General features: G+C 43.0%; 1 protein-coding gene across 3 annotated transcripts; it reads right to left on the reverse strand.

Moving 5' to 3' along the window:
* SH3BGR (SH3 domain binding glutamate rich protein) lies at positions 1–25,946 on the reverse strand. 3 transcript variants are annotated; one of them, XM_040055885.2, is made up of 7 exons: positions 25,729–25,942; positions 19,927–20,112; positions 13,648–13,728; positions 6,923–7,099; positions 3,708–3,737; positions 1,470–1,574; positions 1–484 (listed from the first exon to the last, which is right to left on the reverse strand). In XM_040055885.2, exons 1-6 carry the CDS (start codon positions 25,771–25,773, stop codon positions 1,512–1,514), a joined length of 582 nt encoding a protein of 193 aa, XP_039911819.1. In that variant the 5' UTR covers positions 25,774–25,942; the 3' UTR covers positions 1–484; positions 1,470–1,511. The 3 variants fall into 3 exon arrangements, with proteins under 3 accessions (XP_039911819.1, XP_039911820.1, XP_058275370.1); XM_040055886.2 differs by lacking the exon at positions 13,648–13,728 and having other exon boundaries at positions 25,729–25,946; XM_058419387.1 differs by lacking the exon at positions 3,708–3,737 and having other exon boundaries at positions 25,729–25,946.
* Between the last annotated feature and the right edge of the window lie 584 nt (positions 25,947–26,530).

Genomic DNA, 26,530 nt, shown 5'->3' on the forward strand with positions numbered 1-26,530 from the left:
TACGACAGAAAACACATTTATTTAAACTGCTGCACTATGGGAATCTCAATCACTTTCAAATGCCAGCTGAGGGAGAAGTGACTCACATGGCTTGTGTACAGGAAGCCTCTTTGCAGTTTTTGGTGCTGAATTTCTTTTCCTGTGAAGACATCACTGGTGCTGGGTGGCAGCAACGTGCTTGGCAGAATTTGGACATGGAGAGAGACGCGGTTCCTGCCCTGGAGAGCTCACAATCTAAATGTGACATGGACAAAAAACTATCCCAACACATAACAACTGACTGAAATACCATCTGTCAGACATGAGTTCCATTTTAACAAGCAACTGGAATACCAAATATATATATAAAGGCTACAGGTGGGACAGAGTGGTGTCAGTGCTCTGTTTATGTTTTTATGTTCATACAGGCACACTAAAGGTAGTGGTGCTTTGCTTGAGAAAGGGATTTTCTTTGCTTTGGTGGGGTGGCTCCAGCTGGTGCTTCCTGAACAAAAACAAAGAAAATTAAATTAGAACTCAGCACTTCTGTGATGTTACACATCTGAACTCTGGACAATGTTGTGATGAATTAATTCCCGTGCAACAGATGAACCCGGATTTGGGAGAGGCAGCATGAAAGAAGTGATGGATTTCCTCCCCTGTGGAGGTGCTGGGAAATCCCACCAGCACCTGGTTGGTGAAACCTTTGGCAGCTACCTCAGAGTCTGAGTCAGCTGGGAATCCAGCCCAGGACAGGTTGGACGGGGCTTGGAGCAAGTTGGGATAGTGGAAAGTGTCCCTGCCCATGGCAGGGGGTTGGAACTGGATCATCTTTAAGGTCCTTTCCAACCTAAACCATTCCATGATTCTATGGATCCTAGAAAGAGCACTTAGTATCTGTGATCAGGAGGAAGTCCCACCACCCAAAGGAAAATCTGCTGGAAATTCCAGCTCTCTTCTAAGTTTCCGTTTCTCTCCAGTAAGTGATTTTCTGATCTGTATTTCAGTGTAGGGGATAAGGGCCAGAGGAAGGAGAAAACCTGAAAATTAAAATTAAAAGCACATGCTGACAGAACTTGAGCAGTGCTGGTGTGCTCACACACCTGTACAGGACAAACTCTGCCTTCCAGCTGCTTCCTTTTTTGTGGTTTTAAATTTGGCCTGTTTTCAGTAATTTTATACTGAGTCACATTTCTTGTCAGGCTCCTCTCTCAGTATTTTAAGTTTTCAGTTAAATTTGAGAGAGGAATTCATGCGAGACATGGAGCTCCTAAAAGCTGCAGTGGAATCAGTAGCTGAGTAAGAGAGGAGAGGGAAGAATTCTTATTCCGTGTGAAAGACAAGCTGCAACAGTTAAATCAGCCTTTGAGTCATCAGCTGGGTATTTTGCGCATGGACACTTCGCCCTTCCACAACAATAATTACAAAAATTGCAAGTTTATGTTACTGTAAGGGTATTTATAAACTGTGCTTGTTGTCTCAATATTTACCTGAAAACCTGTTCAAGAAATATTGCATCATAGGGAACTGTACTAAGACTCTTCCTGCTCCCCCACCTCTTCTTTTTCTTCTCCCTCTTCCTGCTTTTCTTCTTCCTTTTTTTTTTAAATAGAAAATATTTGTAGTTACCATGTAAGAATTAAAAGAAAAAAATAATAAACAGTCCTGAAATGCAGATCTCTGCTTTTACAACTGTTCTATTTCTAGTAAATACGATATTCTTTGATATTCCAGAATTAATGTACAGAGTTTTTAATCTCAGCATGGCAGGGCTTTATTTTGTGGAGTTAATAAGCACGTGCTGGAATATGAGAACCCTCTTCTTAGGGAGGTTAGAACATGTGGTGAAGCTGCAAATAGATGCTCAAAATCAAAATGAGAATTATGAAATATGTGTAAATACAACAAAAAGTTTAGTATTTTTAATCATACACTTTCCTGGAGGAGTAAACAACTGAAGATTCGTGGCTCAGGAACTAGACTCCTGAATGCTCTAAAAATCATCTGGAATCAGATAATACAGCCTTGTTTCTGTCTCAAAAGTTCTCATTTCTCTCTTGTATGCAGGAGAAATTACACAGTTGAAAGACAACAGCCCTTTGCTTCAATCAACAGTTATCTGAAAGCTGGAATTTGTAATGCAGACAACAATCTCTGCTTATTCTCCTTCTAGACTAAATTAAGCTCTACTCTGAAAAACAGCTGGAAATTGCTTTGTGGGCTCCTCTGCTCCTCTTCCAGGGATCTCTTGTCCAAAGGCACTCCCATGTGTATAAATCAGCTTTATCTCAATCTGTCACCCCTTCACAAACTGCTCAGACTGCAAAAGTGGTGTGAATTTCTTCCTGGCATAATCAAGTAACCAATCAAAGAATCAATAATGAGCTTTCAGTCAGGACTGCAGGTCAGACATGAGCAGCACAGACCTTTGTTTTTCCTCTCAGGCTCCTCCTGTCTGTGCAGGAGTCACACCTGAGCTGCTGGAGTGAAACCCTGCCTAAATATCTGCCTGGGAATGGAGCTCTTGGAATCAGATTCCTGGTTTCGATTGTTTTTTTCAGGGAAAAGCATTGCACTAAAGAATCACTCCTGCAAAATCAGAAATGTAATACAAACATCTGTGGATTAGGTGTTCAATCTAACTGAATAGGAATATTGCCTCTCTGGGCATTTTCCCCCAGGAAAGGTGTCTTTTTTATCTCCTGAGATTTCTGACACAGGGCCAGGAGAGCCAGCAGACAAGCCACATCTTTCAGATATTACCAGCTTCCATCCAAAACTGAAGTCAAATACCTTTTACAGGAAAAAAAAAAAAGAAAAAAAAAGAAAAAAAATGTTATTTCTCTTGCTTGAAGCATTAGTTGGCAGTGCCAGGGTACAACTAATTAGGCTTGGTGGCTGTCACCAGCCCCTCCAGGAACCCCTGCACTTTGCTCATGGGTCCAGGAGCTTTATGGTCAGGAAAACACATCCTGGGAGGAGCAGATGAGGGAGCTGGGAAAGGAGCTCAGCCTCGAGAAAAAGAGGCTCAGATGGGACCGTGTGTCTCTGCACAAGTCCCTGACAGGAGGGGCAGGGAAAGGAGGAGAGGAAATGGCCTCCAATCGCACCAGGGCAGGCTCAGGGTGGAGACTGGGACAGAAAATTTCCCTGTCAGAGTGCTCAGGCCTTGGGCTGAGCTGCCCAGGGAGGTTTGCAGTCACTGTCTGTGGCAGTGCTCAGGAGCAGTCTGGATGTGGCCCTTGGGGTGATGCTGGTGGCACTGGGGTGGCCCTGGAGGATCCCGAAGGTTTGGGCAAAGCAGAAAAGTGTTTGAGGGTTTGCACCTGGGTCTTACAAATTCTCATGAGGGAAATTATTTCTTTTATGGGCAGAACGGCCTAAATTGTCAGAAGGAGTCTTTCACACCGAGAATGCAATCACAGCATGGTGTCAGTCAGTGATTATCAAAGATAGACTGGTCATGGGAGTCCTTAGCAAATTTTATTGAAGACTCTGTGACAGACAATTTCTCTTCCATTTACAGCTTTTTATGATTAAAGGCCCATCTTTATTCCCAGTCAATAACACCACAATAGGACCAATCATTATCTCTAGCAGAATATGACTGTGGTGTATTTACTTTCATGAATAAGAATTTTCCAGCTTTTGACTGAAGCAAAGGGACTGAAAGAGAATTAAATACACACAAACCAAAGATGATAAGAAAATGTCCAGATATACTATACCCCTGTTGCTGCATGTTCTTCCTTGCCTTCCTACAGAAGAGGTACAAAAGAAAATGTTAAAAAGATAAATTAAGGAAAGAATGTCAGAAATCAGAGAGGGAAAACACAGCAGAATTTAAACGCTGAATTTAGGAAAACTGTGTGGAATTTGCTGGATTCATTTGGATATAATGTTCTCCAAATTAACTCACAAAACACATTAAAGCTTAACTTTTATGCTGGAAAAGGACTATAAAATTATTAAATTGAGCTCCCTTTTCCCCGGTAACTACCAATCAAAACTGCTTCACTGGCAAGCAAAGATTTGGAGCTGGGTTTTGTTTGCTTGTTCGGGTGGAATTTTTGTTGTTGGTTTTTTGGGGGTTTTTTTTGTAACGAGCTGGTCTACAAAATGAAAGTATAATCAGAATTATAGAGTTTTATCTATGCTATATATCATCATTCAGAATCTGGCTTGTGATTCTGTTAAGTGTTGTAGGCTGCAACAGATGCCTTGGCTCAACAGGGAATAAAAAAATAATGCAAGCTGGTTTTAGACTGTAGATTGAGCAGACGTGATGAGAGAGATAAAATAGGAAAAAAAAAAAAAAAAAGGAATATACAAAATGAATAGAATTTAATGTTAGATCCTAAGCTGGCTGTTGGTGGAAAGAGCTAATCCTACACAAAATCCCAGAGACAAGAGGCCAATGTCACAGTGCCCCGCAGAAGGCAGAGGGGTTGGTTTGAGCTCTCATGAGTTGAGTTAAGGGAGTGAGTTGCCGTGCCAGGGTTTAAATATGGCCTGGGGAATTTCTGAGGCAGGATACAGACTTGCATCATAATAGGATTTATGAACACGTTTTTTAAATAATTTTGCCCTGAAGGGAGCCTAAACTCTACTGAAAACTGATTTAACTGGGACACCACTTAAAAAATATTCCTAACCTCCAAGCTTAAATCTGAAGTCAAAACCAGAGGGTGAAGCTACAGAAAATTTATTACCAGCACATGGAGTAACCAGCAGGGTCCACATCAGCTGGAGCTCAGCCTTCTCTTCAAGACCCCCAAAACCAAAGGGACAGACAAAGAATGGGAGGCACTACATCCATGTAGAAACAAAGCTGGAGCTTCTGGATTTCTGCATCTCCCAGGAAGAGCAGCAGAAGCTGGAGAGAGCTGCAACCTCCACACTGAACATCCCCTGCTGCTGAGGAGCGCTGGAGGAGTCTCCTGAATCCTGGCTCCTCCCTGCAGCCCCAGGGCTGAGACAGCCCCAGCTGGTTCTGTTTTCTGTCCTGTGCTCACTGGCAAAGGCTGAGGGAACTCAACCTCCCCAAAACTCTTCCAGAATTTTTCCACAGCGCTAACATTTCTCCTGCGAGGTCACTGGAGCAAAGCTGGCTTGGTTACACCCTGCAAATGGGAGTCATTTCTGAGATGGTTTGAAGCGGTGCTAAATAAGGCCAAAATCCCAGTACCAAATTCCCACTGGCATACTAATTCAGCCGTAGAACATAAAACTGCCATCTTTCACGTTTTTGTGTTGAAAACACCTCCATCCTTTAGGACTTAACATCCAGTGGAGATAAGTCTGATGGCAATCTGGCAGTGTATTTACTTGCATAAAACCCTGCTCAGGTAAGGAAATGGCATTTTTACTTCCTTTTATAAGCACAAAACCAGATACAGAGACAAAAGGTGGAATTCATCTCGCTGTAGCTGCCTCGGAGTTGCTCTTCTCATCTAACCCCTTTCTCTGTGTGCTGTCTGCAGCGAGTGAGTGAGAACAGCAGAATTCCTACAGGATGATTCATGCCATCCCAACTGAAGTGATAATTGGGATGAACTATAGCAAGGCGGGCAGATGCCACTGGCACTGAAGCGATTTGTCCTGGGTGACACGGGAAGTGGGTGGTGGAACAGGGCAAAAAGTGTTTTCTGCGCTCTCTCCTCTTCCTCTCCCCTCCCTGAAAAAAACCGCACAGAAATCTCTTTTCCACTTTTTAGCTCCAAACCTTTCTGTGAGAAGTGGAGCAAGGTGTTGGCTGTATGGGAGCGGTACTGCATGATGTCAGCGCAAAGCCTCTCCTACACAGCTGCCTGACACATTTGCAGACAAATTCCAGCCTTCTGCCCTCGTTTGAAAAACATTAAAGCAGAATGCCAGCCACAAGGGCAAGGCACCCAAGCCAGGCAGCAGTTTTGGCTCCTCTTATAAGCCAGAAAAACACCCCAAGGAGTTTGATGGCACTCACCTGCTGCTGAAATTCATAGCGACACGAAAAGTGCTTGGATATAACTTTCCTTAAGGAGGAATTTAGTTCCCACTGAGGACTGTCTCTCCTCATCACTGTTTCAAAATGATGAGTTGGACTTCCCAGTGGCTGAGATGTGCATGAGGGTGTGTAAAAAGGGCTTTTCCAGCCTAACAGTGGCCGGATCAGTCACTATTAAAAAGGGCAGTAGGGGAAAGAGGTGTTTCCTCTGGAGAAATATTGCAGCTAGATTAAAAAAAAAAAAAAAAAAAAAAACAACAAACAACCGAACTCCATTTATTCTGATCTTAAAAGTAAGAGATGATGCATTTGTGCTGGATATTCTCCAGGAATCATCTGATCTGCAAACACAGAAGAACCTAAGGAGTGTGAGTGCTTGATGCTGCAGCAAGCCTGACTCCCTGGGAAGAGTCAGCATCCAAATAAACCCATCCTTAAACCTGAGCTGCAGTTTGAGATCTGTAATACCAGAGCAGGAGCAGACAGAAAGAAAAACATTGGCCTCCACTTCTGCACTGCCCAGGGGAAGTGCAAGGCCTGGAGAAGTCACTGCCAGATCTGCAGCAAACATTTACAACTGGATTTATGAGCACTGCACATGCTGGCTGTTGAATGAAGTAATTTTTAAAATTTTTTTTTTCACACAGGAAGGACTCAGATGTCTAGTCCTAAATTATCCTCCATAACTAGACTCTGGTTCCCAATGACCGCCAAGATAAAATAAAAAAGCTTGTGGCAACAAGTGGCAAAAGGCAGCTGCTGTTATTCAAGAATCAGGACAAAGCTCCTTGGAGGTTTATCCAGGTTTTATATCATCCTGCTATCACAGAAAATACATCCAAAAGACACTCTGCAATCAGCCACCCTGGGGCACACCAGGAGAGCTTGTGGGTTTATGCTTCGTGTGCTTAGCACAGGTAAAACCCTCAGATCACAAAGAGAGAGGGGAAAAAATACCTGTTGACCTTCTGGTGGTGTCTGGTCAGACTGAGCCTCTTCAGGAGCCCCTTCACCTGACTTGTCTTCTGTGTGTGCCTCAGTTTCGTTCGTGCCGTCAGATTTTTCATCCTTGGAATCAGATTTATCTTCTGTGGCTTCTGACTTCTCCTCTGTGGCATCAGACTTTTCAGTCTCCTGGCAGCAAAGGGGAAGTCGTGGTAAGCTTCATAACAATAATCAACAATTCATTTCTGTAAAATTCTTGAGTTCCTTGTTTTTGGGAAAATGTTTTTCTATTTTTGCTTCAGCTCTCAAATGAAAATACCCCCTTTTAGGGTGTATTTCTCCTGTGAAAAGAACACTTGCTGGGCATGTTGACCAGGTGGGGTTTGTGTGGGGAAAACATGAATTCAAGCACTTCTCAGCATAGCAGGTTCTCTCACCTTCCTCTGGAAAGTTCAGTAGAAACCAAAGTTAACCCTGATGGCACATTTGAGCTTCAGGGAAAAAAAAAAAAAAAAAAAAAAAAAAAAAAAAAAAAAAAAAAAAAAAAAAAAAAAAAAAAAATCCACCAGCATGAATTCCAATTAAACATCATCCAGAAGCTCCAGGAAAACAGAAATAACAAAGGATCTCACATTTAGTCTCTTAACTTTCTCCTTTAAAAACATCAGGAAACTCTTCCCACATCAGTCAATCAACTCCATTCATTCCAGCACCATAACCAAGCACCTCCTGGGAGGTTCTTTAATTGACAAATATCCTGGTGTCCTTTCAGCTGGGTGGCTCTGAAAGGTCACAGTGGCTCCCACACTGTGTCAGATAAAAGGAGGCCTCGAGTGGAACAGCAGAAATATGATGAAATGCAAGAGCATGAAGTGCAAAGTCACCTTTTTTGGGACAAGCAGTTCTGGGTCAGAGATCAGAAAGCGATTTTTCTACTGCACTTTAGGGGCTCGTTACTTAATGATCATCATGGAAGAAAAAGATGGATGTATTTAAATAAGCATGGGGTGACTGAGCCATGGGTGTGATGTGACAGTGAAAGAGGTTAAAAAAAAAGTGATCCTCAAGATGCATGAGGTGAGGCACAACCTCCTCTGGATTGCTCTGTGCCATCCCAGTCACTCAGGCTCAAGAAAGAGAAACTCAAGACTGGAACAGGTGCAGAGAGGGCTACAGGAACATCTGAGGGAGTGGAGAGCCTGTCTTATGAAAGGGTGACCAAAAAAGCTTCATTGCTTTCATCTATTGAAAGTGATGCTGTGAGGGGATATGATGGCACTCCCAAAATAGATCAGAGTAAACATCAGACAGGGGTAGGATAAGGAAGAGTGCTGAGGGAAATGCAAAATGAGTACAAATTGGCTGTGAAGAAAAAGTCTAATCATCATCAGTTGGAGATTTTGGGAGAGATTTGTTAGTAGAGGAGCTGAGGTAAAGGACCTTTTTCATTTAAAGGAGATTTGAGAGGTTTTATCTGGGCTGGGCTCCTCTGGCACTCTGGGGAGGTCCTGTCCTGTGTCATCCTGAATCCCACACGCTTTGGGAAGAGCAGAACATCCCTGAGAGGAGGAAAAGCTCCTTCCCCATCCCTGTGACCAAGCCCTTACAACTCAGCCCTCTGGTTGTTTTGGGTTTTGCTGCTTTTCCTTAAGTTCTTTTGTCTCTACAGTTAAACAGAAGCCCTCAGTCATGTTCCCCTTTCCTTTAAACTTCACAAGTCCTCCTCCAGTGTGCCCATGACGATTTCCTCAGCCAGTGCACTTATTCTGCAGAACAGGGCACGTCTGGCTGGCTTTTATCCCCAGATCTTTGTCCCAACATGTGCTGTGGGACATAAGAGATGTCCTCCTGCTGACAAGCTCTGCTGGATGGAGACAGAAATGATAGAAAGGAGCTTAGGAATGTTAAGAAGCAGATATCACAGCAGTTTGATGGTTTTGCTGAAACCTGCCTGCCTGCAAGGCTTGGTGCTCTTTTGGCAATTTTCTCCTGAATCGTGGAAAGTCAGCTTTACATCTAGAGTTACTTGCAGTGAAAAGAGAGTGGGCGCAAAGGTCCCTAAGTCGTCCTCCCTCTGGAACTGGAGCTGATCAGGATTAAAGCTTCAAAAAGCAAAACGTTTCTACCTCACAGCAGTTTCACACTCTGTCACACAGCTGCACAAGTGTTTCTGCCAGCACGTGGGGGATGCTCGGGGAGAGGAATGAGCAGCTGGGAGGGAGCAGAAGGAGCCAGAGGAAGGAGGAGGGAGAAAAGGCAATTTCTTTTTCTGGCAATATCGTCTCATTTCAAGTGCACATAAAACTGTGGGCTCACCGCACTCTGATGCTGGTGGCATTGTTATTAAAAGCGGTTCTACAGAGACATTTGTTCAGCTTGGTTTAATGTTTACTCTTCTTCCAGAAGCCAAAAAATATTTGAAGATTAGAATACGTAGTAACACAAACAAACATTGAAATTCCCTTGCGCAACATTGTGTTAGTACGTTATTTTCTTAAGGAAATGACAACTTCTTACAGATACTTTCTTTGCAGAAGTTCCTAAAATGAAAAGGGCAGTGTTAATGAGAATTGAATTAATAGAATCACTGACCATGATTTGGGTTGGAAGGAACCTCAAAGATCATCCCGTTCCAACCTCCTTGCCACGGGCAGGGACACCCTCCACTAGACCTGGTTGCTCAGAGCCCCATCCAACCTCGTCTTGAAATTGGTTCAATATTCATTTTCATGACAAATATCAATGGATTTTATTTCATTAAAATCCATGCAGTCAGTATTTTTGGTTGGGACATAAAATGCATAAGGACCACAGAGAGCATGCTAATTAAAATGACCCTACTGTGTGAATCCATCTCAGATGAATCACATACTTAGATCATAAGGCACAGAAAAGAGTTGTAGCTGAAAGAACTAAACTCTAGAAGCAGCATGTTATCAGCCAGAACACACACACACAGAATTCTTGTTAATTATATGGAGAACTCTGACATTCAGAATATCATCGCTACACTGGCTCTCCATAGAAACACAGAATTTAATTCTCAACTAATTCAAAATGAAGTACCATTTCTAAAGACTGGCTGACAGGTCATTTTCTCTTTAAATAAAATGCACATAGCACAACTTTGTAATTCAAAGCAGATTTAGGAGAAGCCTTCTTCCACTAACTTAAGCTTGAGTATCTATAGATTTGGGGAAATCAAGATTCTGGATATTAAGATCAAGAATAGTGGGATTAAGGCTTCAAGTATGCACAATATTTGAAAACAGTCCCTCAGCTCACGTAAATCACTGAGCTCTCTGAGTCAGACTAAGCATAAAAGTGGTGCCAGCTTTAAAAAAATGTACCCAACTTTTGAGGCAGCTGAGACTGCCACACCTGACCCCAAACATACAAACTCCACTGATTAGAGCTCAGATCTACACATGCATCCCACTGGGACATCACTGCTCGGGTCACTAAGCCAAGATTAAACAGGATCTCTCAGAAATCTAGCACAAATTTGAGTGATCTTTGGGTCAGGCATAAAGCATGGCTGCCCTTAAATCCCAGCCTGCCCTGAACCGTGTTTGGAACTAATCTAGACCAGGTATTCCTTCAGGTGAGGAGTATTAGGTATTAACAGATTAAATTACTTATTAACACAAGCACTACATCTGCTGCTTCTCTCAGGCACAGAAAACTGTTCTGCTCAGCCCTGCTAAATGATGCTTCAGAAAACACAAAAAATTGTGGTGAGGAGGCAACAGGAGAGAGGATGATGTGAGCTAACAGACCCATGCTGAAGTATCACAAATATGGATTGGTTTCCTGCAAAGTCACTGAATTTTATGGACATGTTGCACTATTTAAAGCAATAGATGTACTTGGTATGATAAAATCACAGAATCAGAGAATCACAGAATTATTTGGGTTGAAAGAGACCATAAAGATCATCTTGTTCCATGGGCAGAAACATCTTCTACTGTCCTAGGCTGCTCCAAGCCCCAATGTCCAGCCTATCCTTAGACACTTCCCTGGATCCAGGGGCAGCCAAAATTTCTCTGGGAAACCTTTTCTAGTGCATCACTACCCTCACAGGGAAAAATTTCTTCCTAATATCTAATCTAAACTTCCTCTCTTCAGGCTGAAGCCATTACCTGTGTCCTGTCCCTGCAGCCCTTGGGAATTGTCTCTCTCCAGCTTTCCTGGGGCTCCTTCAGGCCCTGCAAGGCCACCCTGAGCTCAGCCCAAAGCTTCTCCTGGCCAGGCTGAACAATGCCAGCTCTGCCAGCCTTTGCTCCCAGCAGAGCTGCTCCATGCCTCTGCTCATCCTGCTGCCTCCTCTGGGCTCTCTCCAGCAGCTCCACGTCCTCTCTGTGCTGAGCCCCAGGGCTGGATGAAGCACTCTAATATCTGGAATATACTGATAGATAGAAACAACAGAACAAGAGGATCTGCAGAACTGAATGTGTATTTTGCACTCAGCAATGGCAATGAATTGGCAATAAATTTAACTACAAGTATTTTGTTGGGAAGTTATAATTTGTTGAGGGAGCATCAAAAGGTTCATTGCTTCCTTGGATGGAAGGAAAATGAGCTCAGAACAGTCCTGGTCAGGATGGTGTTGGATTGTGCTGTGAAACAACCATTAAAGAACTTCTCTAGTCTTGGTGCAGTATGAGACAAAAAGATGGATGGAAAAAGACATAGAATGTTTTAAGACAAGAGTATAAAACAGGTATCTGCTTCATATTAATCGTTGTCATGTCTCAGCATGGTAAAAATCCTTAAAAAGCAAATGTTTACTGCCTTGTGGTGATTCCATGCTTTATAGATTTCTTCTTCATTCCCGGGGAAAAAAAAAAAAAAAAAAAAAAAAAAAAAAAAAAAAAAAAAAAAAAAAAAAAAAAAAAACCACAATTTTTAAAAGGGATTATTAGGAAACCTTGTCATATGTGTCATCATCACCATCTCTTCCACTCCCGACTTATAATTCCAGATTTATGCTGCTGGAAATCAGTGTCACGAGCCATCCATTGTGCTCATCTAAGGTGGAGTTGACAGGGAGTGAGGGGGAAGCAGAAGCAGGGGCAGAGCAGGAGAGTTCTTTGCCTGACGAAGCACAGGCAGCCTCTGCTGCAGTGGGGATGCTGAGAAACACCTCTGCAAGAAGGTGTTTCCTCTCTCACAAACAGGAATAGACTCTGAAAGGGAGACTATCAAAATTCCACATTTAGCTTTACCAACGCTCTCACTTGTTTGCACTCTCTGGACTGAAGCCACCACCGAGGCAGCAGTTAATCACTGTTAACAAGACTTGCCTGCTACCAGTGGCACTGACAAACAAATCTGCCCAGCAGAATGTACCAAACACATTATTTTCAACATTTCCAAGGTTGTCATGAAGTAGAAACTGTAATAGCCTCTGCTGACAGCTGGGAATAAATGAAAAAATTGTTACTTTATTTCATAGATATGGAATCTATCAGGACCTTGCATGAAGAAGCAGATAATCTGTGGAGTGGGAAGGTGGAAAAATGCAATTTTCTTTATCTCACTGATTCTCCACATGTCTTTTATAACGATTATAATATGTAATACCTGCAGTCCTTTAAGCCTTTCATGGCTTTGTGGATGTTAATTAAATGAATTCTCACAAGACCCTTGTGAGGTAGGCAAGTAATTTTTATTTCCCTGGGTGGGAGGATGCACAGCTAAAGCAGAAAGTTTAAATCACTCTCCTTATCACGCAGGGACTCAGTCAAAGACATTTATAACAACTGGGGCTCTCCCCTAGGTGTATTTTCAGCTGTGGCTCTCAAAGCACTTAGCAAAGGCTCCTTGTTATTTTTTTTCCTCTGCTTTTACAGAAGAGGCTAAAGAGATCTTTCTAATGCTGTTTCACTCCAAGCTGCTGCAGAGTTGGACCAAAGGCAGCTCTCCTGCTCCAAGGCTGTTCCACAGCCAGGTCACCACAACGCAGCAGAGTTCTCCTGTCACTCTGGCTCAGCCCTCTCTTGATTCATTTCTTTTGTTGGCTCACCTACGTTAAAGATGGCAATGTTTTATTACCATCTAACGTGAGCTCAGGATAGCAGAGCTGCAATGCTCTCAGTTATAAAACATCCAATTAGAAGGAGTTCTAATAAAGAAAAAACACATTGGTTTCTGTAAAAAACAACATGAGGTAAAAACAGGGGGAAAACCCCCGAAATAAAATGTTTTTCTTTTGCCAGAAATATATTAGAGCATTGTCAAAATATGATGGAGAACCAGAGGCAGACTTGCCAAAGGGACTTGGTGAAGGGCTGGGTGAGCCTTTTTCTCCTCCAGGAGAGACTTCCGTGGTGCCAGTGAAGGATGGGATGGGTCTGATCCCAACCCCATCCCTGTTCAATGTGGTGAGGAACAGGAGAAGGCTTCTTGTAACCAACACAACCTAGAGACTCTGCAAGGGAGTCTGCATCGTTTCAAAGCTGAACATAATAAAACACTGCTTTGTGTCAACAACAACAACAAACCCATCAGCTGGAGCCATGGTAACAAGCCTGCAGTGAAAGAAGGCAAGACAGAAGTATTTTTTAGTATTTATTGAACCAGCTACCTTTTTTCCCCCCTAAGAACACTTTGCTGCTCCAACATCTAATGTATTGCTTGTCACTGCCTCTTATGTGACATGCTGAGTCACTGCCTATGTTCATCTTTTATTAAAATCAAATAAATGATCCCCGTGGAAGGACAGAAGTGCATACCTTTTTGCCTGGAGGAGGAGCAAGGCCCAGGAACGAATAAATAATATTTTCTTCCTTAGCAGAGAAAAAGGATTCAAAATCCTAAGAAAGGGACAAACAAACAACAGAGAATTGGTATCAAAAATCAAACAAAAAGCACAGGAGGAAGAGACCAGCCAGGGAAAATCCTACACTGATGAGAATGACCATGCGTTTGTACACTTGTCTGCATTATCTGAGCCCCAGGAAGAAAACACAGATAAAGGGAATTCACACAGGGTGGGAAAATGAGTAAATGAAGAAATCTGTCCAGAGACTTATACTTTAATTGTATCCCATCCATGGCAGAATCTGATAAAATTGTCTCATTTCAACGTGCCTCAGCTGTACACTCCGAGGCAAAGCCATTCTCTTTAAATGTTAAAACAGACTTGCTGTAAGGACAAATAGGCCCTCAAAACCCTGGAACTTCTTTATGGAAAATAAAAGGGAAGTCAACATGATGGCTCTAGTGAAATGGTAACAAGGAAACTGTATTTTAAAGAAAGGCAGTTTGGTTAGAAAATGATGTTACTTTCAGACAAACTTAGGAAAGGGTTGTTCTGCTCTCTCCCATAGCCATGTACCAGCCAAAATGTCTTGTGCACTGGGGAAATGAAACGAGAAATCATTACATGAAATGCCTGTTTTCAGTGGAAATGGAACTCAGAAGACCAGGGATGCCTTCTACACTGCCAGCTACAGCCTGCATACTCTTAACTGCTTTCACCTGTACAACACTCCTATCAATTAAGGAAGTTTTGTTATCACTATTTTTGTTACTGGGAACTTCACATCTTAAACAGGTAAAAATCAACAAATATTTAAGTTCCAGCAGAATCTCCAGTCAGAAGTGACTGGCCCAGAATCACACCCAGCTCTGAGACAGGGGACTGAACACGTCCTGCTGAGTCCTACACTACCGCCTTGATCATGTTATCTAATCCCAAATAACTTCTTCTAATCCCAAATAACTCCAAGAATAGAAGCCTGTAAATAATAAGGTGCTGAGTCACCCTTGAGACTTGTTTGTAAAGCTTGGTTAGGACCTGAGTTGTTTTATTGAACTGTTTTCGCATTTCCAGAGTATAAATTGTCAGAAAGGCTGGAGTGGATGGTTTTGAAGTCACCTTAATGCCAACAAGAGTGGAATTGATGACATTTCAGTGCAGTTTGGAAGAGCTTTACAGACACGACAAATGACAGCCCATTTCCCTGATTTATCTGAGGGACGGATTGGATTTCACACAGTCACACCCGGCGGGAACCGCTCCATCTGGAAGAAGCCCCGGAGCACATTTTGCTGCTGCTCCAAGCCACCCATTTCTCAGACCATCTCTTTGCTATTTTCCCAATCCTGTGGGATTCTCCTTCTCAGCCAGCCCAGGCAGTGTCTGCATCTGACCCATGGATTTAGTAGTAGCGCAGCAAACAAGAAAATGAGGATTTCCTGCAATTTAAAGGGCTAGAATTTGGCAGGGCCACGCAAACACAGGAAACTTGTGCCCTGCTGAACACCATATACTCATAAAGCAGCCTGAGCAAACCATGGCATGACATGGCAAGAGCTGGGGAACAAAGAGAAAACAGCAACAAGGAAAGGCCATGAAGTGGACTTGATATTTTATATGTCTTTATAAGGAAAAGTAGCACCTGACAAGTGAACTAAAATTCTCCAGAAACACAAAGTCTTGCAGATAACCAAACCTGAGGACAGGAGTAAAATATGTGAATGACTAGATGATTCCTTATCAGAAGTGGGTATAATCTTTTATATCAGGTGCTCCTTGGCAACAGGGAGTGTGCAATGACATTCCACAGTAAATGGAAGATCACTTATTTCCTCACACTGAGGAGGAAGCTGTCATGTATTAAATAAGAGATAAAGGACTGCCTACAGTGATCATGGAATAGTTTTTCTGTGGTGTATTTGCACCCATGCTTTACTAATGGTGACTTGCTCACATCTCCATTTGCTGAATGACTCAACTGTTTCCAAGGCAGGCAGTTAGAAAAATAAGCAGGAACAATTTATTTCAGGTAAGAAATTATATTTTATCTGCATGAAAATACATAAATGGTCTAAGTGGTGCCATTTGTCAACGGGACATCAGCAAAAGTTCTTCCCCCAGTGCTTGGTACAGCACCAGGTCACAGCACACAGAGAGGGCATGGAAACACCATCCTTGGAGTCTTTTGGAATTCAGACGGCCAAAGTCCCAGGCAATATAAGCTAACTTTAAAGCTATCCTGCTGTGAGTAGCAGGCTGGACTACAAACCTCCAGAGGCCCATATATATCCATAAATTTGACTTTAGCAGCTACATAAATGATGGAATAATGAAATGGCCTGAGTTGGAACAAGACCATAAATATCATGTCATTTCAATCTGGGCAGGGACACCTTCCACTATCCCAGGTTTCTCCAAGCCCCAATGTCCAACCTTGTGGACATTTCCAGGGATGAAGAAGCCAAAAACTGCTCTGGGAAACCTATGCCAGGGCCTCAACACCCTCATGGGGAAGAATTCCTCCCTAAAATCTAACCTAAACCTACTCTCTGCCAGTTTGAAGCCATTCCCTGTGTCCTGTCCCTGCAGCCCTTGGGAATTGTCTCTCTCCAGGTTTCCTGAGGCTCCTTCAGGCCCTGCAAGGCCACCCTGAGCTCAGCCCAAAGCTTCTCCTGGCCAGGCTGAACAATGGCAGCTCTGCCAGCCTTTCCTCCCAGCAGAGCTGCTCCATCCCTCTGCTCATCCTGCTGCCTCCTCTGGGCTCTCTGCAGCAGCTCCACGTGCTCCCTGTGCTGGGCAGGTGGGTTCTCACCCAAGGAGGGCACAGGGACACAATCCCTCCCTCACCTCTGTCAGCAGTGCTCTGGATGCAGCTCAGGACACTGTTGGTTTCCGAGCTGCAATTGCGCATTCCAACTTCCACTAGAAGTCTTACCAAATAATTCAGAGATGTTTTTTAACGTACCTACGAGGGTATTTTATTCTACGGATTTCAGCTTACAAAGAAATACAGAAGTTTACCTTTCGTTTCTTTCCTAGATTTTTAAGGGGTTTTGTTAAGCAAAAGCAAAGACAAGAGCAACGGAGTGCTCAGTATATTTAGCAAGTGACACAGATGCAGACGTCTGTCTAGACATGAGCAAAGAAGCAGCTTAAGAAAAAGATCAAATAAGGACATGATTGCCAGCACTGATGGATAGAATGGATACTTGAAATCGGTGCTGTAGCCAGGCATACAAAATGAATCAATTTCCAATCTATTTCTTCAAGTGGCAGTACCAATGATCTGAGAGAAAAGTAAGATCTGAGCTATTTTATCAAACAGTTTTAAGCTTCTCTGACCTCGTGGAAATGCTGCTCCCAGGCAGTGTATCTCTATAAAAATCCATCCATAAGAAACCTCCACTTTACAGTACAAGCTGTGGAGTGGAGCAGCTCTTCATGGTCACCCAGAAAATGAAGCTACTTTTATGTATCTGCAGAACAGCAGATGTGCAGAGGGACTGACTTTGCTTTCTTACTGTGTCATTCTATTCTGGCACAAACAGAAGACTCCTCACCTGTCCCCAGAACTCCCTTTCCTTTCCACCACTCCAAAAATTTCACTGAACTGCAGAAGAAGACATTGGTCAAGGTCCCAAAAGACCATTCCTCCAAGGCAGGAATCATTGCATCACTCTGATCTGCTGGTTCTGATCCACCTTTAATGACATAATCTCCTGAAAACTACGTATTTTCTAATGTCTGGCTTGAACTTTCTTCACTGCATTTTCTTCTCATACAGCTCATCCCACCTCCTGTGGGCATGGAGCAGAACATTTTACAAAATCCTAGATAATTCAGGTGGAAGAAACCTCAGGAGACCATCTAGACTAACCTCCAGCTCAAACGAAGGTCAATACTGAATTCAGGCCAATAATTCACTTTTTGCCACAGCCCTTGAAATAGTTGAAAGTTTTCATGTCTCTCTCCAAACCCCTTTTTCTCAGGTTAAGGAAGGAAATATTTAATCTTGACTTTTTATCTCCCAAGGCCAGATCTCCCTGGCCATCATGATGTAATGTGTACACACACGCACATGTGTGAAAGGGAAGCAAACATTGATAAGAACAATTGAAAAGACCATTGATAAGAAGAGAAATGTGGAAGAAGAATGATCCCAGAAAGAAGAATGGGGAAAAATCAAATGTAACAGATTTGATCTTTAAAAAAAAAAATCCAAAGTACTAACTGTGAATTAGCAGGAAGGAGAAAAGGAAAATGTCTTGCAAAAAAAAAAAAGAAAGAGGTGTAAAGAGTTTGACTTTTTTAGTCCAGCAAAATGAAGATTAATAGAGGATATGATTCCCATTTCCAAATATACTGGATTGGGGCTGTTGAAGCTAAAGGGTGATTTGGGCATAGCAGGGAATGAGTACGAACTGCCTGCATTTAGCCAGGCTACAAATTCATAGGGTTTTAGGTGCCACAAGAGTGAGGCCCTTAAAAACTGATGAGAGCAATATATTTTAAAAGGACTTTCGTGAATTCAAGATACTGCACTGGAGTCACACATACCTTTGCAATCCTCAGGGATATTTTGAATAAAATGGCTGAGGCCAAAGGAGTGGGACACAGGGGAAGACGCAGCAGATAGACATTAACCAGCCTAAAACAATCCTGGATTTCAGAGCAATGGCTCTGCTGGCCCTGCACAGGGAAGAAGAATCCAAACCCCCAGGATTTTATTGTAGAACATGTCACTTGGGAGGATTTTGCAGCAGTTTGGCAGCCCCTGGCCATGTTCTCAGCCCACATCACACTCCCTGTGCAGCTCCCTCGAGGCACCTTCCCCTGGGGAGAAGAGTAAAGCGCATACACTGATATGGATCTCATTGCCTTATTTATTTGGAAATAATGATGCTATAAATTAGTCTTTGTTATGCACCCACCGGGATCATTAGCTCTGAGCTTTGAGAGCTGGCTACATTAGAATTCTGGAGACTATCAGACTAACTGTAAATTTTATTCAGTTTTTAAATCAGTAGCTCCAACTCCTTTCCCCATGGAGGTGTTTTTGCAAAGGACTATTTCTTCACTTGAATTTATTTCAAGATGTAGATTATTTGGCTTCCTGAAATAGCTTCAGACATGAAGTAAAAACTGTGTATTTATCATTTACTGTCAAGACTGACCAGTTGCAACACTTTATAAGGCAATTACTCTTTAATTTCTTATATAACTTCTCCAGGGAACACCAGAAATATTTATTGTAGCACTGGCTGCCACAAAACCCAGAGTAAGATATATCAAATTATAGTTTTTATTGGTGCAGACTGGATGCTGAAATGCACATGAACAACACACCATCTTCTCTTTTAGGAATTCTATGAGAAAACAAGGAAACAGCTGCACTCTAATATCCATATTATCAACTTTCGCTCTGAGAGCACTGAAGTTAATTCTGAAAACTCTGGCATGAAAATCCTTGCTCCCGCAGTAGAACCTTGCAGGAGTTCACACTGGATATGTGCAGTAACTCCAAACCAGGCTCACTGTGTGCCCTGCGTTCCAGAGCACTCTGCAAGTTCATTCCAGCCACCAGACCTCAGCACTTTTCAGACTGGGCATTTCCACCCAGACTATGAGAAAATAAAAAGTCTCAGATTATCTCTTTTGATTCACAGTCCTAATATTCATGCTGGCGCATTATTATCTTTCTCTGCTTTGAACAAACTGTCTCAAGAGAAAGAACCTGTTACAAGCACATATGAAAATAAAAAAGCATCTGATGAGGTAGAGTTGCTGTTATGAAGAGCTGGATATTTATTGAATAAGCAGCATAATGCCAGTAATGCAAACCGTATTCTAGAACTATTCCAGTAAACAAACATTCTTATTTATTTGTATAATATAGTGGACAAAAAATATTCCTATTCCCAGCCTCTGGTACCTCGGATATCTTGTTGATGTCCTTGAAGCCCAGATAAGACCAAACAAACAAAATATCAACACTCTCCATCAAAATTAACGGAAATTTCAGGAACTTTCTCCAGCCAGTGTTCCCTCCACATATATTTTGCCGTCACAAAGAAATAATCTTCTATTTTGTTGCTTTTCTGTGCTTGAATGTTTCCTGAGAACTGTTCTTTCACAGTGAATCTCAAATTGTTTTAAGGAGTTTGTTTGACGCTTCCTATTAACGGAAAAGAGTCCCTTTCTATGAGAAACCACTATCTGAAGATATTTAAATTTCCAAACAGCTTCTTACCCCACAGTACCGCTCCTCGTTGAAGATCTGTGGAGGGAGGGGAATTCCATTCTGAGGCTTTTTTTCGCCTGGGACATTCTCTCTCATCCATTTCCTATTGTCCTCATCTCCTGCTATGTCCATTTGCTGAAAGTCGATCTTGTTGGCCTCTAAAAAGCCCACGACTTCTTGCTGTTTCTTTTTGATCTGGGTAGGAAAGAGGAAAAACAACATTCCTTCTTTTAAAAGAAAATTTTCTAGAAGTTTTCTAAAAGCAACTGCTATTGCAAGAACTCCGGCACGTTTGTCAAGTTTACAGAATCTTCTAGGTTGGAAAAGAGTCCAAGATCATCGAGCCCAGCCTTTGGCCAACGCCCACCTTGTCTACCCAGCCCAGAGCTCTGAGCGCCACGTCCAGTTGTTCCTTGGACACCTCCATGGATGGGGACTCCAAACCTCCCTGTCAGCCTGTTCCAATCCTTTTTCCATGAAAAAATTCTTCCTGAAAGTTGGAAGTTCCTGAAGTGGGATTCACTACTCCAGTAGCCCTCAAACTTTTTCAAGCTGAGATTCAACATTTTCTGTCAACACCCAGAGTGCTGCCACTACATCCTTCCCACCACACACCCACCCCCCAGCTTCCTTCTTTCCTCCCTGGATGCAGTGACAACTCCAGCTAAGAAATGAGGCTCAGCAGGAAGCCTCCTACTGTGTTCCCAGATCTGGGAATGTGATGTACACATACTTAAGGTGACCTTGCCTGAAGTCAGTATAAAGGTCTGAAATTGTTCATATTTCCCCCAGTATGTTCCAGCCTCCTTCTTCCCACCGATCATATGTGACATTCAGCTTTCTGTGAGCCAAGTTTCTCTCTGTCTCTGTTCTTTAATATTAGATGTAAATAAATTTCACAGAGTCAGAATCACAGAATAGCTGGGATTGGAAGGGATCCTCCAGTCCAACTCCCTGCCAAGGCAGGGTCACCTGGAGCAGGTGGCACAGGAAAGTGTCCAGGCGTGTTTGGAATGTCTCCAGAGAAGGAGACTCCACACCCTTCCTGGGCAGCTGTTCCAGGGCTCTGCCACCCTCAGTGCAAAGTTCTCCCTCACATGGAGGTGGAACTTCTTGTGTTTTAGTTTATGCTTTGTGAGATATAATATATAAATATGAGTTAAGGCTCAAGAAAATCCAGCACAACTGAACTCCTGTGCTTAAATACATCCCCCATTAAAGAATGACATTCCAGCTGGACCACAAAGAACATGTAACATGCAACTAAAGCTTGTTACATGCAGCCTCTGTGACCCCTAAAATTCACTGATGGCCTTTACTCCCTCTGATGCTGGTTCTGTGCAGGCATTGAGCTTAAACCCATCCCTTTACTCTGGAAATGTTAACACTCACTATACTGCCCCACTAAAGGAATGCTGCTCCTAAGCAGCTTTATAAGAACTTGCCTCCAGACATAACTAGAATGAGGCATCAAGATAATTTTTGTATCTTGTGATTTGAAGCCATGTCCATATGTCAGACATCTGAACACCTGGAATTAAAGTGACACCAAGCTAGTGTAAATCAGATGGACAGGCAATGAGACGAGAAGTAAGTCAGGGATTATGTATTTCCATAATCTAATAAAACAGAAGAGCTGAAGGAGAGTGATAGCCTATTATCCTGGAAGGATGAATTCTCATGAGTAATGATAAAATTTATTTTCCTTGTTCGAACAAAGAAGCATCTATCTACACATATGCTTGCTTATAAAAAATAACAAACATCAAATGCTGTACATTTTTATGACAACAGCAGAAGTTTGCAGTAGCTAAAAAAAAGCACATCACTTTAAATGAAAACACTAATCCAAAGCAGTCAAAAGCCATGCAGTTGACAGAGTTCAAATCTGCTTACTTCTATTCTTATTTTCTCCTTTTAAACAGAAATAATCTCATTACTGGCTATTTAGCTGCAGAGTTATTTGCAGAATGCATTCAGGCAGCAGAAAGGATTGCTCAGGGGATATTTCACTGGAGAAAGTGGCAGGAAACTGTTTGCATAAATGGTTAATAAAATCTGCACCAGCCAGCAGCAGGAGTAACATCACATGCTCTGGGAGCCAGGGCACTCAAGTGCTGTCAGCTGCAATCCCAGGGTCAGCCTGTCCCTCAGGACACAGGCACTGCAGGAGATAGGGCTCCTGGAATAACTGCTGCTCCAGACAGACGGTGCTTCCGAGGAGACAATGGAAATGGAGCCAGATTCTGCGCTCCCCTGCTTATGAAAGCTGTAACTTTTAAACCTGGCTTAATAATTCCTCTTCAGCTTGAGGTTTGGAATGCACAGGAGGCTCAGGCAGCACCAGGCCTGAAAACAAAAACACTGTGTGAAAAAATTAATGCTGAGGTAAAGCAGTAAAGTTTCACGGAATTATGCCGCTTAAGGAAAAGGCAAGGAGTTTCTGACTAAGATATGTTGTGTCTTAGTCAGACCATTACTGGGGTTTAGGCAGAGCAAAAGACTTGGGACACAACCAAGTGCGAAACCACAAAGCAAACCTTTGCTGTGGGTGGCACTAAGTGGGCAACCAAAAGAATCTCTCCAGGAAGCAACACTCAGAGAGGGAAATTTAGGATGTAGCAACCCAGATGACATGCAAAGGCTTTCCCAGAATGAGAAACTGAGTGAGACTGCATGAGCTTGTTTGTGCCCTCCCTTGTGTCTGATGGCATGGGAAGAATTCAAATTACTTGGGCAGAGATTACTTGGAAAGTGGTGATGTGCAGGATATCATTTCAGCAACGCCAGTTTTTCTTTCAGCAAAACTTCAGTTGCAGCATCCCTGCATACTAGACCCTTAAAATAAGGGAAAATAAATGTTTTAAATAAATGTTATCTAGCTAGAGTGTAAGAATTGCCAGAGAGGTTGTGGACTTTGCATCCCTTTGCATCCCATCCTTTGAATGGCCAAGGCCATGCTGGATTACAGAATCACAGAATGGTTTGCATTGGAAGGGACCTTAAAAATCATCAAGTTCCAACTCCCTGCATGGGCAGAGATACCTTCCACTGTCCCAGGCTGCTCCAAGCCCCATCCAACCTTCCACTTCCAGGGATCCAGGGGCAGCCACAAATACCCTGGGAAACCTGTGCCAGGGCTTTCCCACCCTCACAAGGAAGAATTTCATTCTAATCTAACCCTTTATTCCTTCATCTTAAGGCCATTCCCTGTGTCCTGTCCCTGCAGCCCTTGGGAATTGTCTCTCTCCAGCTTTCCTGGGGCTCCTTCAGGCCCTGCAAGGCCACCCTGAGCTCAGCCCAAAGCTTCTCCTGGCCAGGCTGAACAATGGCAGCTCTGCCAGCCTTTCCTCCCAGCAGAGCTGCTCCATGCCTCTGCTCATCCTGCTGCCTCCTCTGGGCTCTCTCCAGCAGCTCCACATCCTCCCTGGATCCTGCTGGATCCCATTTCTGCAGGTAGGCTCTCACCTGAGCAGGGCACAGGGGCACAGTCCCCTCCCTTGCCCTGCTGGTTATGCTGCTTTTGATGCTGATTTGAAGGGGAGAATAATCATAAAATATCACCAAAAGCACAGGAAATAGAAGGATTTCAGAGGCGTCATAACCATGAGCATCAGGAAGCAAGTCTGTAAGACTTCCTCTCTAAGACATGAATCCTCTTTCTCCCACAATTTAGAATCTTGCAGGATAGTACCACATCCTAAACACCTCTGTGACTAACAACATTATTTTTTTTATGGCTTGCTCCAAGCCAAGAATTTAGTGTTTTTTAGTGCTATAAATAAGTGTCTCCACTTCTGCCTGCCTTAATGAATAGTTCAATATCAGCTAAGTCTGGAGCAGAAACATAATAAAGCTGGAGATATTTAAAATAAATTTCTGAAGCATCGAGGGGAAAAATACAGGCTGCAGATTTGCTCCAGAGCCAGAGTGAATTATAACATTCCAACATCTGATCCAGAGCAGCAGAATGTCACTGGGTTCACTGCATTCACTTGCACAAGGTATTTATTAACATGAAAATCACTTGCAGTGACTAGGGTGACCATGTAGTACATAAAACAGAGACTTTTTTGTTCTCTGCCAGAGATCCTCTGCTGATTTACACCAGAGGCTGGGACAATCTTATGTGGAAATTCAAAATCAACACCATGCGTTTGATGGAATCAGCTACCAAATTTGAAGAGATCACCAGCACTAATAGGGCAATTTAAACTTCCAATTTAAACAGTTTAGGAATTAAATTTAATTCCTCCTCAGGAAAAGCTGTACATGCTTGATACAAAATTTCTTTTTAATAGGATTTTAGTGATATATTGAGGTTTGTGCTGACTGAACACATGCTGATATTGCTATAGATATACACACAGCCAACACACCAGAAAGGAGCAAATACAGAGGAATATTGGCATGTGAGGATTCCATCATTTTCTTTTGGAGTCTCCAGATCAAAACAGGTGAAGCAGGAGCCAGAAGAGTGCCCATGCACAGCACATGGCAATTTATAAAGCTACTTGAGCAGTGAATTTTTTATTACAGATTTTGAACTACCAAACCTAAAGTTCCCAACTTCCACCTTTTTTTTCCCCTTGTATCTGAAGTTTATTAGTATAAATAAATAAATAAATAAATAAATAAATAAATAAATAAATAAAATTTTTAAAAATATAAATATCAATAGTAGTTTTAGAATGTAAGGCTAGTGAGAGAACTGCAAATTTCCTCAGCACTATTCCAACTGGATGTTTAGTGAAGTACCCCTGGTTCATTTCCTACAGATGATGGTCCCATAAATGGGAGGTGTCTTTTTGGAGCTTTTCCATTCTGGAATCTTCTTAAAGAAATGGAGCTGGTGTCAGGGAGATAGAGATGTAGTTACAGCTCTGTGCAAGCACCAGCCAGTTTATTTAGCCGTGTCACTGGAAGGAGGGAGGGAGGGAGCGCCAAAGGAAAACTGAAATCTGAGCTCATCTGGGAACTGGATATAAAAGGAAACAGTCCTTTCCCGGTTCCCACCTCCCACGGACTTCCAACCTCCCTACTATTCACATGCCCTTCCCTTCAGCTGATACTCTCTGCTGACAGCTACAGCAGTAGATCTCAATGCTCAAAATCATCAGTATAGCATTTCAACAGACACACACACACACACACACAAGGGAAAAAAAAAAATCAACAAAACAAAGCCCACAAAACCAAAAAACCCAAAAACAAAACCAAAAACTCAGACAAATAAAACACACAACAAACATTAAAAAAAAAAAAAACAAACAAACAAAGGAAAAATGAAACAAATAACCTCTCCAAAGCCAGGAAAAGGAAGGGGTTGGGAAAGAAGTTTTTCTGCCTAACTTTATCCAGCTCCAGGTTCTTTCTTAGACAGAGTTCCCTCTTCGCAGGAGCAGTGTCCTAAAGTTATTACTCTATCAAATAAGCACTTTATTTTCTCCTGTAAACAGTCTACCTTCGCTTTTGCACAAATACAATACCCACTGTTTCCTTCCTCAGTGTACAGGTATTGCAGATACTTTCCCAAACAGCAGTAAGTCTATGAAATGACAGATAATTTAGATGCAAATGTCGTAACTGTGGTAAAAGCTCGCAGGCAAGCCAGCCGGCACTGACAGGAATTCTCTACATCTGAGCAACTTTCAAGAATAAGGTGGTCAGGGCAGAATAAAACTAAGGTTTACTCCTGCCAAGAATCCCAGTGGGGTTTTTGTCAGGTGTAAACTCTTTCCTGGCATCTCCCGGGCTAATTCCCCACCCTGATCCCAGCGGTATGAGCAGGATGTTAAAGGAGTCACCTACCGCTGTAGACCCCGAAGATGTGGCGACAAAGACTTTGATCACCATGCTGGCAGTGGTGGAAGCGAATCAGCAGAGCAGCCCCGCTATCCACAAGTCACCACGATCCCCAGAGGAATCCAAATGTTCCGCAGCTCCTGGGCTAAGCCGGGTCCTAAATGGATGCCCCCTCCCCCCCGCAATCCGGCAGCTTTGCCCTCTCTCCCTCTCCCCGGGGTCCCGGCTTTTCCCACTCCATTGGCTCTTGGGTATTTTGGGACGAGGATTGGTCAGTAAGAGGAGCCAGAGCAAGGGGTTTGCACCTGCCCCTGGCCTTATTGCATTAGATTGACAGGGTGGCAGCCCAAAAAAGGCAAGGGAGAGTAGTGCACCAATGAGACAGGGCTGGAGAAATATTTGGGAGAGGGGGAAGGGACAACTGGGAAGGGAGAAGGGACGGGGAGCTGACAGCTTCGTGTTGGGGGCAATCCCAAAAGCTGTCGGGTTGCGTGGGCACCGTCGCAGCTAGTTCCCGCAGGAAAGAGCTTTCCCAGATCACTGCAAGGCTTTGGAGTTGTAGCTGGAAATCTGAGGTTATAAAAGGGGAAGGGGAAGGGGAAGGGGAAAACAAGGGGAGCACAGACGCAGCAGTAATTGTAGCAGAGATCATATTGAAATAAGCCCTGGTTACGAACGCTCTCGGCTTTAAAGAATTCAGATCATCATCTACACTGCCGTTCTCAGGGGCTTTCCTGACATAAATGTGTGTCAGGACGCTGCCTGACACTGATTTGCCTGACTCGACGTACCCAAAACCTATTGTTGC

This window comes from Hirundo rustica, chromosome 2 (assembly GCF_015227805.2).
Source record: "Hirundo rustica isolate bHirRus1 chromosome 2, bHirRus1.pri.v3, whole genome shotgun sequence".
Classification (NCBI taxonomy): Eukaryota; Metazoa; Chordata; class Aves; order Passeriformes; family Hirundinidae; genus Hirundo; species Hirundo rustica.

Excerpts from the sequence above, each read along its gene's own strand:
- SH3BGR (XM_040055885.2), bottom strand. The coding sequence starts at position 25,773 with ATGGTGATCAAAGTCTTTGTCGCCACATCTTCGGGGTCTACAGCG. Across the intron at positions 20,113-25,728 it reads CATCTTCGGGGTCTACAGCG|ATCAAAAAGAAACAGCAAGA; the intron begins GTAGGTGACTCC and ends TTTCCTACCCAG. Across the intron at positions 13,729-19,926 it reads ACGAGGAGCGGTACTGTGGG|GATTTTGAATCCTTTTTCTC; the intron begins GTAAGAAGCTGT and ends TCCCTTTCTTAG.